Source organism: Zonotrichia albicollis, chromosome 10 (assembly GCF_047830755.1).
Source record: "Zonotrichia albicollis isolate bZonAlb1 chromosome 10, bZonAlb1.hap1, whole genome shotgun sequence".
Taxonomy (NCBI): domain Eukaryota; kingdom Metazoa; phylum Chordata; class Aves; order Passeriformes; family Passerellidae; genus Zonotrichia; species Zonotrichia albicollis.
In genome coordinates, this window is record NC_133828.1 from 28900130 (window position 1) to 28920061 (window position 19932).

Sequence of the window (19932 nt, forward strand, 5' to 3'; positions counted from 1 at the left end):
CCAGTCTAAACCTTTCAGGTGGACTGAAGTCTATAGGGGACAATATTGAGATTCAGAATCAATTCTTCACTAGACTTACTTGATCCTCCCAAAATTTTTAGGAGGTTCATGGTAAAAATCCAGCTCATTCCCAGTAGCATTGGTCTGGCTAGCTGTCATCACATCTTTGAAGAAATCAGTCATCAAATTCAACATGATTCACAAAGTCTAGTATAATGATGGCTTCTTTAACTCCCTGAAACGCTGCATATGTTTCAACTCCTCAGTGCTGTCTCTATCAGCAGCTGAAGGACATGGTGGCATTTGACACCACTCTGCTTATCAGGGTATATATTTCACTGTGTGGGGTAGAGGGTGCAAGTTTATTTCTACATTTTGTGTGACCAGTAGTCCCTGTCTGCAGTGTACTATCGTTTAGCTTTCCTCTCTTCTTCCAGTACTAAGGATTTTTCTTATTTTTATCTGCATAAACAGGGATCCATTCCTTCCTATAACAAACTTATATGTAACTATTAAAAAAAAAAAAAAACCACAACAAAACAAGGGGCAACAAAAAACCCCCAACAAAAAGCAAGCTGAAACAAAAAACAAGGAAATTTTCTTTCCTACTATAATTCATTTTTGGCATTTATTACAGACATTCAGTTCTCACTCTGAAATATTTTTACTGCTCATCCTTCTGACAGTTAATGGTTTTGACTACAGCTTGTTCATGTTCTATTTTCTCACATAGTCCTCAGCTGTCTTTCCTTGGAAAGGAAAAGATGGATTTAAGATTGCCTTGTTACTAGCATTACTGCTACTTTATTTTAATTGATAGCATGGGTACAACAGTGACTGTCGAAGCTTAGCATTGTATTGCTCCTCCACTTTGGTCTGCTGAGTAAGAGAAGTGTTTTTCATGACAACATTTCTGGTTTGAAGCTCTTATGGCAGAAATCCTGGGGAAGACACTTGTGCAGGCAGGAAGCCAACCACTCCTTTTAGTTTCAGCAGAGACATTAAAGCCTAAAAAGATGCTCTTTTGTTTTTGCATACATTGGCTTGTTTAGATTTTCTTAAGGCTATAAGTTACTTTGTTTATGGATTTTATACTTTTTCAGTTGAGCCTGCATATATCCCACCAGTGAACCTGTTAGTACATGGCAAAAGGGAAGATGAACAGCCAGAACATGTACCCAGACCTACCCATCTGCTTCAGTGTGGCTAAAATAGCTTTAACTGCATTTGCACACAGCTGTGTGCCAGCAGCACGTGTAGCTAGATGTACCTAGGCTTGCTGTAATTGGGCTGTTCAGGTGAATAGCAGTGAAGCTGCTCATAATGCAGCCCTGGTGGTGGGCTGGGGCCCTGCCCTGGCCAGTGGGGCCCTGCTCCTGTTACTGCATTCACACCAGCTCAGGCTGGTCTGCAGCTGGTACTCATGCAGGCAGAAAAACTCACTGCAAGGCAGAAAAACAATAAAAGTCAAAAAAAACTTGTATATCTTGGTTGGACTGTATTATTTAGTGGCCAGAGAACTCGGTGTGCTTCCAAAATAGCGTTCGCTGTTTCATTCTGCTGGAGTCCAGTACTGGCCGGTGCATCTCTTGCCTTGTAATCTGTTGTTTCACTCCTCAAATAAGATTTTCTGGAAATAGAAGTGTGTGGGAGGAAAATTCAGCAATGAAAACTGCAGATATTGACCAGAAAATCCTTTGTGCCATACCTCTATGCAAGCCTTGACAGAATTTATGGTACCACAGACCAGTCCCGGGGCAAGGTTCCTAGAAGAGCTCAGAGATTACAGATTCTGTGGCATGTACAGAAATAGAAGAATTCTGGGTTAATATGTTTAGAGTCAGGTCTGAGTAGTGTTATTGGAAGAAGAGTGATAAAAATGAATGCATTACATGGAATTGGAGTAAAGTTAATGTGGTTGCTCACTTTTAGTGGGTACTTTTGCAGCAAGACTGAGTAGAACTGTCAAAGCCTCAGCAAGATAAGAGCTGTGTTGCCATCTGACAATGTCTGATGAAATTGCTGAAGAGAAGTAATTGAATATCCTGAGTAGAGGCAGGAGCTGTCTTGGGGATGGGCCCAGTCTCTCTGGTTTTGGTTCTACTAAAGCTCTTCCTGAAGCACCTTTCAGGTGCAGAGCCCTTTCTTCCCTACTTCTGAAAATGTTTTTGTAATTCAGTGTGTGGTTTGCTGAATTAATTTTAAGTCGGGTCAGTTCATTTCTCTGGTTTGTAATGTGGCGGATGAAAGGAGTGACATAATTTTTTTTCTTCTGTTGTTAGCACTGATTAGCAGTTTTATATAAATAGGGTCTGAGGCATGGGATCAGTACTTCTTACACTAGTTTAGTTGCAGAAGTTCACATACCGCAGAAGTAATGCTCTCATTTCAAACCATATGGTTCCATATAAATATGTAACTTGCTTAGCATACCTTGGAATTATGTAACATTCTTGCATGCCTTAAATGAGAAGTGCTGTTGATGAGATTAGATGTGATCATAACTGAATTACTGTGGTGTGATAGTGTATTTAGGAGTTATTCCCCTTAGCCCTGAGTATGTTAGTGAAACACAAAGCTGATTTCTGAGAAAAAGAAAAATGCATGTCTGATGCTTTCTTTCAGATGTTCCTTAGCTCCAGCACATATCCTGAGATTCATGGTTATTTGCATGCAAAGGAGCAGGGGAAAAAATCGTGGAAAAAATTGTACTTTCTTTTGAGAAGATCTGGCCTTTATTTTTCCACTAAAGGTACATCTAAGGTAAGGGGGAAATAAAAGACAGAGAGCAAGAACTGTGAAGTCAGAGCAAATATGTATGTATTTATCATTTGTTGTAATAATAACAACCAAAATTTATAACCAAATAATTAAACTTAGAGTGATAAAAAAAGGAAAAAATAAATCTAGTTATTATAGATAAAATCTAGAGAGATATGGAGATACAAAACTGGGAAGGTGCTTTCTTAGAAACTCTGGTTTCTTTTTGCCTGATAATTTTGCTTCGTTTCTGCTTGGTGTTTCTCAGAACAGCGTACCCTGTTAAGACAAATTGTCAAATACTAGTTAAATTTCTGAAGTATAATTAGATGTTCTGAAAAGCAGATCAGTAATTAATTATATAAAACAATAATTTCTACAGATAAATTTGGGAATTCTCAAAATTTGTCACGGGACGGTTTTTCATTCTACTAGTTCAAATTTTTGGTGGTAGTACTTTAAGCCTTATGGTATTAAGCATTGGAGTTGAGAAACCTTTTACATAAACTACTCAAAGCAATGTTTATTCATGTGTTGGATTTTCTGTAATTACCTGCCAAAGTTTTCATTGAGCTGGTTTGTATCCTTTGGCAAATTTCGTTTGCTTCCTTGACGTAATTAACTTAGTGGGGAGAGATAATGGTTAGAAATGGTACTGGGCAATAATTATAACAGTATGTTGTTTTTCAGTTTATGAAAGTTTATTTTGTTTTGATGTTTGAAATGCATGCTGCTCTCAAAACTTGCCTCCTACTCTAATTTTATTATTGCTTGGATCTAGTGGAAGTTTTCTCAGAAATTATATAACTTATAGTCTGGGGTTTTTTTCCCCTCTGGAAGAATAAACTCTTTAACTGATTTGATTTCTTTTTTCTCTGCATTATGAAATGAATATTGAGTTGCCTCTTTTTTAGACTTCATGATGTCATGTTTGAAACTGCAGTTTGTAAGACTGTATTTTGGAACAGGATAACTACTGTATTCTTCCAAGTTTCTTATCTGGAGAGGCTGGCTAAAAGTAGTCTAACGGTATTACATTACTTTTCTTTTTAGGAGCCAAGGCATCTGCAGTTTTTCTGTGAATTCAGCAATAGTGATATGTACATGTCTTTAACAGGCAAAAAGATTTCTGGAGCACCAACAAACTATGGATTCTGCTTTAAGGTACAAGCTTATTATTCTGATACATATTAAAGCAAGCCACAGTTTTTAGGTAAGCTTAAGTTTCTTTAAGGCTTTGAAAGCAATATTCAGCTGTCTATTATAAAATAGGAGAATTAGTGGCTTTTATTTCAACAGGTATTATCTTCAAGATATGCTTTAATGCTAAAAAAATGTGCTGTGGCCTTCTAGCCTAACAAATCAGGAGGAACCAGAGACCTGAAACAGCTCTGTGCAGATGATGAACAAAGTAGGACCTGTTGGATGACAGCAATTAGGTTACTCAAGGTAATTTTTCTGTGTGGAGTTAACTTCTTGCTTAAGTGTGCTATGTGGTATTTTGATGCTGTGAGTAGAGAGGTAACATCATTTTAGGTTCCCATGCAATAGCAGTATCAATTTTGTGCTTTGAAATCTTTTTTTTTTTCATCCCCACAAGAAGAGAGCGTTCAAATCCTGAAATCATTTTAAGGGGTGGAATGATGCCTCAGTCCTGAAAATATTTAACATTAAGCATATGTTTCTGTGTAACCATGTTGAATTCGTGTGAGATTGCTGAGTAATGTTGAACAAAGCGACAAGAATACACAACAAGGGAACTTTAATGTTTTTAAAATGTGACTGTTTGTGACAAAATAGGAACAGGCCAGTTGGTGTATTAAATGGGTAGTATTTCATGCAAAGTGAAACATTTATAAAGACAGCAGCAACAGTGATGATGTACATTTCCTTACCCTAACAGCTTTTCTCCCTGGTTTTTAATGGTAAAAAAAGGCGTGTGCTATCTTTTTCATCTGGAAAAAACCTTACTTGGCTTAGGTTTATAATTTAAAATGCTAACCATGTTATTTTCTGGTTTTAGTATGGGATGCAGCTGTATCAGAATTACATGCAACCATATCAAGGTAGAAGTGGCTGCAGCCCTTTGAATATAACACCTATGGTATGTCCCGCAGTAGCTCCATGAATAAATACATGTTTCTGCCATTGTGCTCTTTTCAAGTAACTTGTGTCAGTTACACTACTGACCTGCTCCTTCAAAACCTTGCATGTGCCAACGCTTGCCGAAATATTTAGGGCTGCGAGGGTTGACTAGAGAGCTAATTAATTAATTTCAATTTAACAAATGAGTTAAAAGGCTTTCTCTTTGTAAAATCTTCAGTATTTTGGGAGTTCATTGGCTTAATGCTGTTGAATGGAAAGAAGATTCTGAAAAGAAAGCAGCAGGACCATAAATGTGTTAAAAGAGAAGCAAAGTGTTCAAGGTTACACATGGTGATGAAAAAGAAGATTGTAACAAATCCTTTTTGGTATACTTCCTCTTTTAATTAAAAAAATACCCAAAAACATTAAGTACTTGAGATGAATTTGAGCTGGTGTAATACTGACCAGTCTTTGGGGGAAAACCGTAATTTGGCAGATTTCTCCTGTTTTGGAGAAAAGCAGACTATACAAGATATGGTGTCCTTCTTCTCAGTAGGATAGTTGGGATTGGATGAGGTTTTCCATTTCTTTATATCTTACGTTATCCCTGCTCTTTATGAGTAATTTCAGACTTTTTCATGGATGATTTATATCCCTTTTGTGTTTTGTTTTTGCTAAATTGGATAAAAATTACTTTTCGCCAAGATCTGTGACAATGATTTTATAGTGATTTTTTTTAGCTTTTTATAGTTCTTGCTGATAAAATGCCAAAAAATGCATTTGCCATCACAGGTATTCACAAAAGTAGTTTTCAGTGATCTTGCTAATAAGCATGGCTTATTAAGCATGTGCTTAATATGCTGCCTGTGCCTTAGTTTGTGTTCTGTGAAGCTACTGCAATAGCCAGCTGCTGCTATTATGATGGATCAGAGAGCTACTACTGATTGTCTTCTCGTTCAGTCTTGTGTGCATTTTAGTTCCCATAGCTTCTAACAGGCAGAATCTATCCCACTGCTAACAATGGCACTGTTTTTCTACTCGTGTATAATCCATGAATAAAACAATAAATTGAATAATTGCGGATTCAGCGCACACGCTGATGAACGTACTTCATAAGGAAGCCACTTCCACGTTTCACATCCCTCCATTTCTCACCCATGTCATCTACAGAGGGTTTCCTCCACCCTGCTAGAGGCAAACATTTTCTCTTAATTTGCCCTTATTTTTTACTTTTGCAAAGTTCTTTACAGGTTATTCAGATAGACCTTAGTCCACAGTGTACAGTGAACTACAGAATTGCTGTCTTCCATTTGTAGTTATATTCATGATTGCAGCAAAGCAAAAAAAAAACCCCAAAAGAAACCACCACCAAAAAAGCCCAAAAAACCAGAGCTGCTCTGGTTTTGGACTGGGAAGCTTTGCTAACCCTACAGAACTCTGGGCCTCTTGTGTCCAGATGTTGTTTTAACCTGTAGAATGCTCTTTCATTTATTAGATATTCCAGTGCCTGCCATCACAATTCTTATAAAACCTGATTGTGTAAACCTTGGTTTCTGAGAAACATTTTGGTGATTTTTAGGACTGTTTTGTCAAACCTCAATGTTCTTATTCAGTTGTTACAAAATTGATCTTCACTGAGAGAAAAAAACACAAGCTTTTTTTGTAACAGATGCTGCAGTTATTGAGTCTGTGATTAGAGTTAGAAGTGATGTATTAAAATAGAAGTTGTACTCCATAGAAATTGCTGTTTTCAATGCTTAAATATGGTAAACTGAATGGAAATTTATATAGCAAACATATAAATCTGACATATTTCTAATGAAATATTTTGAATATTTTTTAATTGGATCATTATGTATAATAATTTTGTATTTTACCTTTTTTTCCCTGTTACTTGGACATCTTAATAACAGTTTCCTGACTTGTTTTGACATGGAAAGGGCTAGTTATAGTTAAAAATATAAATACAGTTTATGGTAAAGTGATATATTTGTCATCCATTGCAGTAATGCAAAAAAATGGTCTGTCCAGCCAGACTGCAAAATTGAGCTTTGCAGCAGCATGCTGGAATTATAAATGCTCCCTAGGGTAAAATGAGCTTGGCTCTGATGAGAAACACTGCCAATACTTGAAATATCACTTACAAAACATAATGTTTTCTCAGAAGCTGGCTTTTAAATGATGGATCTTGTAAAAAGTGAGCAAGCTAAATTTATTTTTCTTTGTTGCAGAGAAGCATTTCAGAAAATTCTTTAGTAGCAATGGATTTCTCAGGACACAGAAGCAGAATTATAGAAAATCCAACAGAAGCCCTTTCAGTTGCAGTTGAAGAAGGATTAGCATGGCGGGTATAAATATCTTTGATTTATCAGAATATTATTTTCTGGTTTGGTGGGGTTTATTTTTGTTTGTTTGTTTTTTTTTAACAAAAGAGCTTTGAAGTCACATTTTTGCTTCTCTCTCATACAGAGGAGAGGGTGTCTCCGACTCAACTCCCATGGTAGTCCTATTGCCATGTCTAATATGGGTATGTGTGAGTTAATTCCTTGCCAGACAAATGCAATAACTGGTTCTTTCAATAAAGGGAAAATGTTTTTTCACTGATCTTTTTTTCTACAGCTATACACAGATCTCAGTCATGGTTCCATCATAAAATCTCTAGAGAAGAGGCTCAGAGACTTATTTTGCAGCATGGACTTGTAGATGGGTAAGTTAATTCTTTACCTAGCTTCTCTGAGACATGTTTCTAGCCAACAACTCCTGCTTTCATGTGCCTCTTACTGGGGGAGGTGGAGCAAGGAGTTTGCACTTGCCTAATAGGGATAAAAAGTCTTTTATATAGGGCTATCAGTTGGTTCCTATTCTATATCATTTGGAAGCCATGTAGTGGTGATCTAGGGCTGATTCTGTCACTGACTGATTATTTGTGTCCGTTCAGAACCAAGCACTAGAGCTGTGTCTTTGCACAGGATTCTCTGGAGCTGTCAGCCTTGGCACCACTCTTTTGTATCTCTATTAGTGATGAAAGAGTGAAAGAAAGCCTGAAAACAGTACTCTAAGATGAACTGTGCTGAGACAGACATTGAAAAAAATGTATGGTTTTTTCTCATTAATTGACTAAGAATTGTGTCATTCTTTAATAGTAAACAATAAACGTTAGGATAAGACTGTAATCTTTTTAATATTTCATTTAAATATTAATTTAAAAAATGACAAAGCGAGTAGGCATTTTGTGTTCAAATCCTCCTGCTTTTCATTCCTGCAATTTTATCCTTAGTCCTGTATTAAATATAAACTTGGGCCTCCTTCATTCAATGAGTAATTCCATAAAAATCTCAGTTTTCCTGAGTCTGTTTCCAGTTAGGTACCTGGATCATCATTAAATTCCTTCAGCTGTAGATTAAGTATGTTGTAATATTGTTTTCTACATCTACAGAAAGGGCTCCAGGGAAAAAAAAAAAAAAAAAAAAGTGAAGGGAAGGAAAGAGAGACAAAGAGAGACAAACCCAGCACAGGAATGGTTAATTGGACTTCCACTTTTGTATTTTTTTTTAAATTTCTGGAGTCTTGTTTTTAAGCCTGGCTTATCATCTTGAAGCTGGTTCTGTGCTCTGCATTTATTTTTGCACTTGTTAGAAGAGTGGGACAGGACATGGGGATGAATCCAACATATATTTCTGAACTGATGCATCTTTCAGGGTATTTCTTACAAACACACTGAAATGAGAAAGTGAATACCTTGCTAGCATTGGTTCAGTACAGTGTTGTTTATGCTATATTCTTGGAGCCATTCATAGCTGTGCAGTGGGATTTTGAGGAGGATGAAACTTTTGTGTGGACTATGCAGAATTATTTGGAACACTGTTAGTAGGAGTGCTCATATGTGTCAGATACATATTCAGGAGTTACAGTGAAGTAATGAACACATGACATCATGTGACATCATTGTGATGATCTGAAAGCATAAATTATCACCAGAAATGCAGCCATTTTTAATAGGAAAAATAAGACTTTAGTTTCTGGGAGTAAGGGCAGAGAAAATTATCCATATTGGGCCTTTTAAGGTGATCCTGAGCAATTAGTCCTCATGCATATATGACAAGGGAGTAGGGCCTCTGTAATACTGTATGTACCAACAAATATGTTTTTCATGATGGCTTTTAGAAGACAAGGAGGCAGTTATATAAACTAGCTACAGTAGTTCTAGAATTTGGATAGCCCAATAACCGAATTAGGAACAGCACTAATCTTAAGGCATGTTATGAAGGAGGAAAGTTTTTGGATCTGGTGTTAAACCAACTTTCTTAAAAAAGTTCATATGGTAATATTGTACATTCTGTATTTTACTACCTAAAGTATATTTGAAGACTTTTCAGTGATAAATGGTTGATGAAAAGGATAAGAGCATTACCAAAAGGCCCATGAAAAAGTCTAGCTCGTCATTCAGAGAAATTCATGAGGGAGAAGTTGACTGGAGTCATCCAGCATGTCTAAAAAGCTCTTTGCAGCTAACATTTCTGAGATTCTGTGAACTACAGCCCTTTTGTCATAACAAAAATTTTAAACGTTCTTTGACAACTAAAATAGGTAAAGTAGGTAATTGTGATTATTTTAGAAAATAATGAAGGTCTTTTTATCTGAAGGAGAAGAAATGTTCCTTATATGTGTGATAAAACTAGGAAAGAAGTAAGAAAATGTACTTTAAAAGAATTGACGAATAAGAAGCAATAAAAGTGATTACATTGTGTATCATTAAATGTGGATCCTAGTAACTGGGTATAGAGACCTCATGTTGGATATCTGCAAAGTGGCACATTCGTACAGTGTCATTTTTCTGGAAAAAATGAAGTGCCCGCCATTGATGACAAACGTATAAAGTATGGAAGTTAGTGCAGAGGATCTGTGAGTGCTGTGAGCATGCCGCTCGTGTCCCGGGAGGGTGAGAGCCCGCTAGGTGGTGGGAGCGAGCCGGTTTGAGCGGAGCCCGCGCTGCCGGCGGTGCACGGCCCGTGCCGAGCCGTGCCGTGCCGTGCCTTGCCGAGCCGTGCCGTGCCGTGCCGTGCCGAGCCGAGCCGAGCCGAGCCGAGCCGTGCCGTGCTGTGCCGTGCCGAGCCGAGCCGTGCTGTGCCGCGCCGTGCCGAGCCGTGCCGAGCCGAGCCGTGCCGTGCCGAGCCGAGCCGTGCCGAGCCGCGCGCAGGGCTGGCAGCAGCCCTTGGGGGAACCTGCATCAGTAACGGGGCTCAGGCATTTTGACAGAAACGGTAATGAACATGGACTCCAGGTTTCTTAATTCCAGGAATTTTCTTACTGTGTAAAAATAGAACTCTTAAAAACTTTGAGAATGAAATTAGTACTTTGAATCCATGCTGGAAGTCAGTGAAAATTCACTGCAAACCTTTGGCTGGTTTTTTTCCCCTTGAAATTCTTTCTTTTCATGTGGTACCCAGGCTCTCATTTCTGGTGCGTGGTGGGACAAACAGTTATGATTAGGTGGTCGCTAAAGCTCACTCGATTGAAACCTGCAAGTCCATTTTGCCCATTTCTTTTCTGTCCTGAAAGAGGAGCATGCTTGCCAGTGGCTGTCCCTCCATTTCCCTTCTTTGGTACAATGGACAGCTATATCTGTTCCAGACCTGCTCAGTATGAGCAGTTCAGACTCTCCACTCCAAAGCTATCTACAGGTTCTTCCCTGTCCTCCAAACTGTTCTCTGCCAATACTCTGCCAATATTCCAAGCCAGGTGATTCAGTGAAAACTGTCTCATGCTGGTAATCATCCTTTGTCTTTACCAAATTATTCTACCAGGGCTATGGCAAAGTTATGTTTGTGCATGTTCTGGTTCGAATAAGTTATCAGTGAATTTTAGTTGCAGTGGCATTGTTGGTCATTCAGTATGTCATGATTTGAATAATCATTCCATAAAGCAAGCAGAGTGTAGCTCTGTCTTGTTGGGAATTTTGCTGCTGTGCAGAAATGAGCATGCATTTATGAGGATTGGCCAGATGTGAAGAACATTCTAGTGTGCCTTGCATTATCTTTTCTGTAAAATTCCTATTGAACTACCTTTTGACTTTTACTTAAAATGCTTGTGATTTAGAAAATTCAAGTTTTCTCTAGTCAGAGTCCAAAGAAAAATTTTGTTCAAAGCACAAACTTTGAGGGTGCTTTTCTGTCTGAAGAAATGTATTGTAATTCTATGCAGTGTAAAAACTGACGCCTACAGTGTCATTTATTCTGAGAATGCATGTTTTTCACATAATAGACAAGGTGAAGAAGAACTTAAGAGAAAGTATTCCCAGTGACTAATTTGCAAAGAAATACTGATTAAAAGCCTAACTTATATAATTGATATTATTTATGCTTTTACTAATACTTGCTGTAATGAATTTAGAACAGTTTTAACTGGATGTTTATAAAAGGATTTCAAATGTTCTTACTTTGAAACTTTTTGATCTCTTTTAGGGTATTCCTGGTTCGTGATAGCCAAAGTAACCCCAAAACATTTGTATTGTCACTGAGTCATGGATTAAAAATAAAACATTTTCAAATTGTACCTGTAAGTAAGTTTTTTCAGTTTATAAATGGAGTTGTAAAACCAAAAAATTTAAGAACTGTGGTAGAATATGGATGGATTTTTTCTTCTTTTGTTGTTTTATGGGAGATGTAAACATCATACCTGTATCACTAAATATAATTAGTATTCTTTAGTAGGGTTGAATGGTTTTGAGCTTTGCTGTTTGATTTGTTCTAAAGCTTGACTAGTATTACAAAATCCTAAAAAGTTTTTCTTGAAAAACTAAACAAATCTGTTTCAATTGGAATAGAAGCAACCCTGATGGCATGAAAATCATGTTTTAAGAGAGTTCATGTTTCCTGTTACTTTTCAGTATGTACACAATTTCTAAGTCATCTGTTTTGGACTGCCTCCATCATGTGTCCATATCTCACTGAGTCTTCTCTTCAGGTTATTTTCAATATTTGTAGTCAGACATATTTTGTTGACCTCTCTTGTTACTGTGGAACAAAAAAAATTCAGAGGAACAAAAAAAATCGTTATTTAGTCCAGCTGCTTTATAGGTAAGCTGGAAGTTACTAAGCTGAAATCATATTTCTCTTAGTTTTCATTGAACATATTGTCCAGTTATCCTGAGGGAATGGTTAGCCATCCTCATTGCTTCCACTCTCTCACAAGGTGCTTTATGTGGGTTTCTTTACATGCTGTATCTCTTGAGTTGAAAAATACTTGAACATTTAGTGTTTTGGCCACAGATGCTTGACATAACTGAGCAGACCCAGGGCTTTTTTTGTCTCTCTTTACAAGAACCTTTCTTGCAGACTAGATAATACTCTTGCTTCCATGTATCTTCCTCCTGAAGTTTCTAGCAGATTCTGCTGTTTCTCAGTAGAAATTACTGGCACTATTTTTTTTTTTTATCTGTTGATTCTCTCTGATCATTCACCAAATTTCTGTATGCCTTACCTAGGGCTTGTAGCTAATATTCTCTACTAAAAAAGGTTCATGTAGTATAAAACCGAAGCATTATTTGAGAGGAGGAAATAAGTTGCTCAGATTACCTATAAGAATTGTCCAGGATTTTGTTGTGTTTAGGTACAGAATACGGAGGATTCCTTCATCCAAAAGTGATAATTATGGACTGGATCCCATGGGATCATCAACATATAATCCTTTATAAGAATCCCAGGTGTAAGATCTCTGTGCATTCATTGACTGTAGTCACTTCTAGTATTTACTTTGGTATAACTGTTGTGTGGTTTAGAAAACCTTCTAAATCCCATACAGAGAGTATATGATTCTAGTTTATTGGGATGTCCTTTAACTCTCAGGTTGAAGAGACCACTTTCCCTTTCCCTATCAGGAAACAGACCCTCTCTTCTCTAGGCACAGGTATAGCAGGACGCTGCAGTTATCTTCAGTAGCCTGCGAGATGGATGATTCTCTTCTTCCCTTCATGAGAATGTGCTAAAGCCTTGCTCTCCTGTTGTAGAATCTTTGGATGAACCAGTAATTCTTAGTTTTGATGTAGTCATCTACAGACTTGAGTCACATTTCCCATGCTTTTCATCGAGAAGACCTGTATCACTTCAGTGCAAAATTTGACTTACTGGAAGGAAACGTTTTTGAATTGTTTTTTAACTAAAGCAATTTCTCCTATGATAGTAGCCAGAAAAAATAAATCATGATGAGAACAGCTTAATCCAGACAGAGTGTGTCAGCATGGAAGCTGTTGTCCCCCAAATATTGGCATGTTCCTTTCTGTCAGTTTCCGGTTGCATTCAGTACCCTCATTGCATTCTCAATACCCTGACTTAAATGTGCTCTGGTTTTGCTGGAATGGTGCTCTTTAAAGATAAAGAAAATTGTTGTTTAAGGGAGGAAGGGTTTTGGTTCCAGTTGCTGCTGATCTAAATTAAGTAATCATTTTCTAAGAAATAAGGCATTTTATATTACTGTAGTAAAGTCATAGCTTATTAGTTGAAGATCAAGGTTACCTTTTTGAATTTCAAATTCTACTGTTCTAAACACTTACCGATTTCCAGCCATTCTGAAGGCAAACTTTCTTACTAAATGTAAACAAATACATGTAATTTACAAAGCCTCTTTACAAGGTAAAAACAATCCAATCCAATCCCTAGATGACTTATTTTTCTCTTGTATTTTAGGTTGCTTCAGGTTATGCTGCACTTTAAAATGTCCGCTTTTAGATAGGGTGTGCAGCTTGCTAGTTCATGCCTCACCCATGCAAGCAGGTGCCTTGTGTTAACACTGGCAACCTGTGCAACAAGTATTGCAGGTGGGTTGTTGGGAATTGATTGTAAAAAGTTCAGAAAGAAAACTTTGGGATACATTTGGGATCCTGTACTGTAAAAATTGGAGAGCTTGTTAGTTTAAAGGTATTTTTTAGCCTTTACACTCTAAGCTGATGCAAGTTCACTACAATGGCTTCTATCCTGAAATTTCATTCATATGAAAGATGAAGAGTTGATATACAGTTCTGGGACTGTCTTTTTCTAATAAATGCTTTCTCATAACAGGCTGCTTAGCTTGCAGAAGATGCTAGGTTCTTGAGCAACAGAACTTTGATATGAGTTTTTACTTTGCAAAATATTGATAGCTTTAAAATTAGCAATCTGTCTGGTATTCATTTCAAGGAATTAACTTATTAGGATCATAACAGACATTTGAATTGTTAACTCTTCTTGCCTGCAGTGTGTTGGCAGGAAAATTGCATGCATAAAGAAAGTCCAATGAATGATAATCCATTTTCAGGTTTTTGGCTGGAGCACAGGAGTTCACACATTCTCACATTGGTAATTCCTTAACTAGCAGAGTTTGACCTGGTTTGACCAAAGTCTGAGAATAAAGAAATTACAAACTACTTCCAGTCATGGTAGAAAGGGGTAGAATAATCCAGGAGTCATAAGCAGTTCAACAGCTGCTTCAGATAGAACTTCTTAATTACAGGTAAGACAGCTAATTATATCTTCTCCTTTCCCCTGTATTCAAGTAGGGTAGCTGCATCTTTCCCTAGCACACCATCTGCCACTCCATGCTAGCCCTACTTCAGGATCCTCTGTTCAATACTCTTTCAGTCTTGTATCTTTTTTCCCTTTTCTGTTTAAAAATAGTTTGAATAGGTTTTTTCACCCTTTATTTACATGAATACCAATTAGTCACTATTTCACTAGTCCTCTTGATACTAGACATATCAGCAGTAGAGGAACTAAATCAAGAAATTATGTAGTCAGCAGTGCAGTACAAATTGTGCAAGAGATAACATTTAGTAACTTAGAAGAGGGAAACAGTGATTGTAAATTTTTAAGCATCAAAAGGAATCTTTCAAGGTATCTGTTGAAGTTTCTTCTTTCTCTTCTACATCTGTGCTAATACGTGTTTGGAGCTGCAGCAATTCTTCCCCCTACAACAAAGAGGTGCTGGAGCAAGCATGTCACTCTTGTGATGGGTAGTGTCTTGTGTAGCTAATAGTTCCCAGCACACCACTACACTGGTGTGCAGCCTCATCACACCTTACAAAAGTGAGAGAAAATCATGGAAATGAATGGAGTAAAGGTTGAAAATTATGGGTAACTTCAAATTTGGTTTCTTCATGTTCCTCTCTAAGAACTCAGGGTTGGGTATTAACCCCAGCTGTAATTTCAAAGCAAAGGCATGAAGTAGTACTGTTAATGCAGAAAGAGTATTCCTATACTCATTTACCTGTTCTTTTTAGGTGTGTACTTGAAGTCAAATAATACATTGTTTTCCTGTTGGTCTTTAAAAAAAAAAAGTCTTAAAATCTTTTCTTTAAGATGTATAAATGATCACTGTATTTTTTCTGCTCACAGTCGTTGTAAGATTACCAATATGTTGGTCTGTAAGAACACTTCTCAAAGAAGTATTCAAATCAGAAAAAAATACTGTAGCAAAAGAAGATTTTATTGAATCTTGTTTTTCCATTTTTACAGTTGGAAGATGATGGGAAGCTATTCTATACCCTCGATGATGGTCATACCAGATTTACTGATCTCATCCAGCTAGTGGAATTCTATCAACTTAATAAAGGAGTGTTGCCTTGCAAGTTAAAACACTATTGTGCGCGGATTGCTCTTTAACCAAAGCATTTGTTGTTTCATCAGAGGGAAAGGAAGATGCTAGTATACTTTTTCCCCCAAAGGCAATTTGTACAGCAAAAAGGGGGGAAAACCCATTGCATTGTAAAGATTTTATGTTTAAGCTGCAAAAAAAAAGATTAATTTATATTCTATGTAGATAAGAACTTTGCTTTGTGATTGTCACAGCAAAATTAACTTTATGGTTTTGAAAAACCATTTTTTCCTATGTAATTCTTTAGTGTTGTCTTGGACTTGCTGGGTTTTCTTTCCATCTGAAAACAGTTTTGAAAAACATTGTGTAACTCCTACAAAAATATAACTGAAGGAAGATCTTTGTTCTAAGGTTTAAAATTAACTTTTTTCTCTATAAATGTTTCTCATAATTTCTGTTCATCACATAAAAGAATAACATTTACTGTGGCAAGGATCAGAAGCTGAACGGCACATTTTATTTGTAAATAAAATGAATAAATATTTTGCACTATATTTTTGAATGCTACTTTGAGGATTATCATATCCAAAAAGTGAAAAATCATTAAAATCACTTATAACTGCTCAGTTGTATTGAGTTGTGCTATTCTTGTTGTAATATTTAAAAGGATTTTTTTTTTCTAATCTAATGACTAAATCTACATCTTCATACAGGGCTGGACTGTCACTTATTTGGCTGTGAAATGTATGAGCATGCATAATTATTATGTAGTGCATAATGTGGTTTAGTGTATACCTATAATCTCTGACACAAAGAAAGACCTGTTAAGTAGTGTGGATCTTTGCACAGTTGAGGAAGGAATCAATTTCAATTGCCCTAAAAAAATAAAAGTAATGCTTAGTTGTGAGTTAGTTGTAAATTATCAATAATTTACAATACTTACAAATAAAGGTAAATCCAGTGGACTTTGCTGAAAACCTCATGAAAGTCTATTTGTAGTCAGTTCTTAGATTATTTTATTTTTTATTATAAAATAAAAATGTCAGTTTAGCTACCAGTTAAGCAATCGTTACAGATTATCAAGTATCTAACATTCCAGCTAAAAAGAACTGTGCCAGTCCGCCAAATCAAATTTTTCACCACAGCATTAGAACTAATTTTGGTATTTGTGTTTTGAAAGACAGTTGTATCCTTGAACAAAAACTCAAGTGCAGTAGGACTTGGGAAAGAGGCATCCCCATCCTGATGCTTTGCTGTCCAAGAGATTTGATCTTATTGAAAGGACTCGGGGCATTGTCCTGGGTATCTTTAAAAGGGTAAAGGCTGGAGTGGAGTCAGTGTTTGAAGATGGGCCATCACACTGAATCCAGCTCCCCGTTCCTGTGCTTGCTTAGGTCCATGGCTGGCAGCCACAGCAGCTGCTCTGCTGCAGGAGGAGGTGGGGAGAAGGTAAAGGGGGCCTGGGCCAGAGATGGAGCTGCTGGGCCCCGAGGCACCGCGGAGCCGCGATGTGGCAGCTGCCAAGGTCATGGACACGGAGGCTTGAGAACAGTGTGGTAACTGTAGCCTGTGGTTTTGTTATTGTGTGTCTCTGGAAGGCAAGCATAATAACATAATACTGTGATACTTAATTTACCGACTTGATCCACACATCACTGACCTTTTCCTCTGGTATGCAAATGCAGTTTTTAAAGCTCATTAAAAAAGCAACTCTTCCTAATGTGTACCAAAGATGCAACATATGTGGTGCCTAAGCTCATTACATTAGGAAAGCTTTGTAAAAATCTTTACAGTCTAATAAATTTAACTCTTAAACCTCAAACATAATTTCAAATTGTACTTAAAAAATAATTTTAATTAAAACCTCTTCAGGTTTGGTTTAATAATGTGGGTACTTCTCAGGTAGTTTTATTTCAGATGTTGCTGTAGAATAAGGAGAAACATTCTCTGCATCCCTTTTTTAAATTATCTCGTGACAAATGTCTATTGTCTATTGTAGTCCATTTCTATTTGGACATGTGAAAGCTTCATAATTTTTACTCGTATTTATGCTTGGCAGAGAAGCCACCTGCTCAGTGACTGAGTACCTGTCACCTTTGGACCTATCAGAAAAGAATGTTGGTATTATATCACATGGTGGAGACATCAACCGTCAAGAAGCTTTGCCTGCTTTTTCAGTTTTTGTTTCACAAGTGAAATTGAAAAAAGCCAAAAAACGAAACGAAACCAAAATAATAATAATAATAAAGCCCAAGTAAAATCAAGTATTGCTTAATGAGCATGGGATTTGAACATTTGAGCTGTCAAGTATTCAAAACTTTCTTATACTGCAAAGCATTTCCTCCTGCATTTTGACAGCTCTCTTAATTAAAATCTAAACTGAAATGTTGCTGGGAATACATAATCACTTTTATATGATGTGCATACCTTTTGTGGATTCTGTTGTTGTTTGTGACCATGCCAGAAAAAAACAAACCAGTAAAACTAATAAAATCTAGTTTGCTGTTTAAATGACTTCACAGGCTACCTCCTTGTTTAAATATAACTCAAGAAAGAAGCATGAAGGAGGTAGTCTTAATGTGTAAAAGCAAAAAACCAAACAACACCTGTCAAAACTCAAATATTCTGATATCCCAGAATTCTTCCTAAATTGTACAAGTGGTTGATATATGACTTTCAAGATCCTTGCTTGCCACCAGTCAGAACAAAACAGCAAGGAATTTCTATGAGATCAGCCAGGATATGTCTGACCATAAAGTTCTTTGGGGGTGTAGGCAATGCTATTTAGACAGAATTTCAGTGTGTTAATTGTCACTTCTAATGAGGAATACTACACTTTGGTGCCCACCTTCACAAAGAGAATTGGCTAATCAGGAGCTGTTAACAGCTCAGGAAGAAATCAGTACTATTTTGGGCAAGCCAGTCTATCTGTCTCCAACATTTGCTTCTCTACAAAATGTGGACAGTTTTATATCTACCTCACAGAATATTTATGGACTGCTTTTTAAGGAAAAACAAAACCCCCAAAAAATCAACAAACAACAGAACAGAAGAAACTGGTGTTATTTGCAGAAGGTTTTTTAATACTTAAATGATACGTTTTTACCTTTACTTGATGCCAAAACACCTAGGTATTTAAAGCCTAGTATTTAAAAAACTCTTCATGTTTTCTTCAGATTTAAAATTTTATGCTTCCCAGAGTGTTTATGTGTAGTGCACTGCCAGGAGGAGAGAACTGAGCTTGCCATGTAGAGGAACCAAAAGCAGTGTAAGTGCACAAGCCTCGGTTGCTATCTGGGGTAATTAGCCCTGCAGGGGTATGCTCTGCGAGATGTGAGCTAGTGCAGAGATTGTGCTAAAGCTCAGCATTGTGTTTGTTGGCATGCCCTTTGTGCCTTAGTTTCCAATCTAAAAATCTTCTTGGCTCAAAGGAGATTAAAAGTTAATTCACTGCTGTTTCATAAGGCATATATGTACACGGACGGAATTAAGGTTGCAGGGGCAGCATTAAGTGACATTTTTAAACTTCTGAGTGTTTTTACTTAACAATCTTATTAAGTCACTTGATGAATTTTTTGCAATATAGTGAGTCTTCAAGTCATCCAACTAAATGTTTTGAAGAAGAGCTTTAACCCATTAAATAAAAGAGGATTATGTATGTAACTAACTACAAGTGGGATCTTGCAAGGATAATTGAATTTCTGTCAAATGTTGTCTGTTACAGCCTGGTTTAAGAATTGTAGCATTTTGTGCTTCCCTGGGGGTAGAATTATTCTATAGTGGGCTTGCAGTATCTCATTTTAAGTTAAAATCAGCTTATTTCAAGTGAATAGCCTTTTTTTGTTGTTTAAAAGCTACTCATCTTCATCTAAACAGAAGCCACTCATTCATCAATTAATTTTAACTGTTGAAACCTATTTATTAGCTGTGGCTTGCAGATCAATCTAGCATTTGTCTCTAAGAAATCTTATACGGAATTTTTGTTACCTTTATTTAATTAGTTTAGAAAAAGACAAAGAAATTTACAGGTTACGTCAGCATTTCTGTTTGATTAGAAAAACAATTATTTTTATGACCATTCTGGAATTTCAGAGTACTATTCTAATACTCACACTGTAATGCATTCCATTTCTAATTTCAACTTTGTAGCAGAAATCATCGAAGATAGGACATACCCCATTACTTGAATATACTTGCAAGCTTTCAGAGGTTAAACACTTATGGTCTATGCATAATCAATGTGTATGGTAGTGCAATTAATGTTAACTTTAATGAAATGCATGAATATTTAAAACTTAATGAATCTGACTTTACAGCACGCTTTACAGCCTGGCTCACATATGTGAACAGTATTGACTGTTGGCCTCTGGATGTCAGCAGTGTATCACGAAATTCCTGCAATCAGCCACTGTTTTCATGCTTCCTCCCAGAAATATCTGTGACTTGTGGTCTCTGCACACCTCCAGAACACCCAGTGCTTTTTCCTCTTATAAATTATTCACTTACTCTGTACCAATTAGTTCT

The 19932-nt window shown here is 36.9% G+C and overlaps 1 protein-coding gene across 1 annotated transcript in view; it reads left to right on the forward strand.

Annotated features, from left to right (window-relative positions):
* The window catches only part of GRB14 (growth factor receptor bound protein 14), a 58965-nt gene extending 42935 nt beyond the window's left edge, over positions 1 to 16030 (forward strand). The window contains 9 exon segments of the mRNA XM_074548593.1: positions 2626 to 2763; positions 3814 to 3924; positions 4114 to 4209; positions 4784 to 4864; positions 7077 to 7193; positions 7315 to 7372; positions 7465 to 7552; positions 11307 to 11400; positions 15330 to 16030. Of these exon segments, the coding sequence (XP_074404694.1) occupies positions 2626 to 2763; positions 3814 to 3924; positions 4114 to 4209; positions 4784 to 4864; positions 7077 to 7193; positions 7315 to 7372; positions 7465 to 7552; positions 11307 to 11400; positions 15330 to 15476 (930 nt within the window). The 3' untranslated portion in view covers positions 15477 to 16030.
* Positions 16031 to 19932: the final 3902 nt, after the last annotated feature.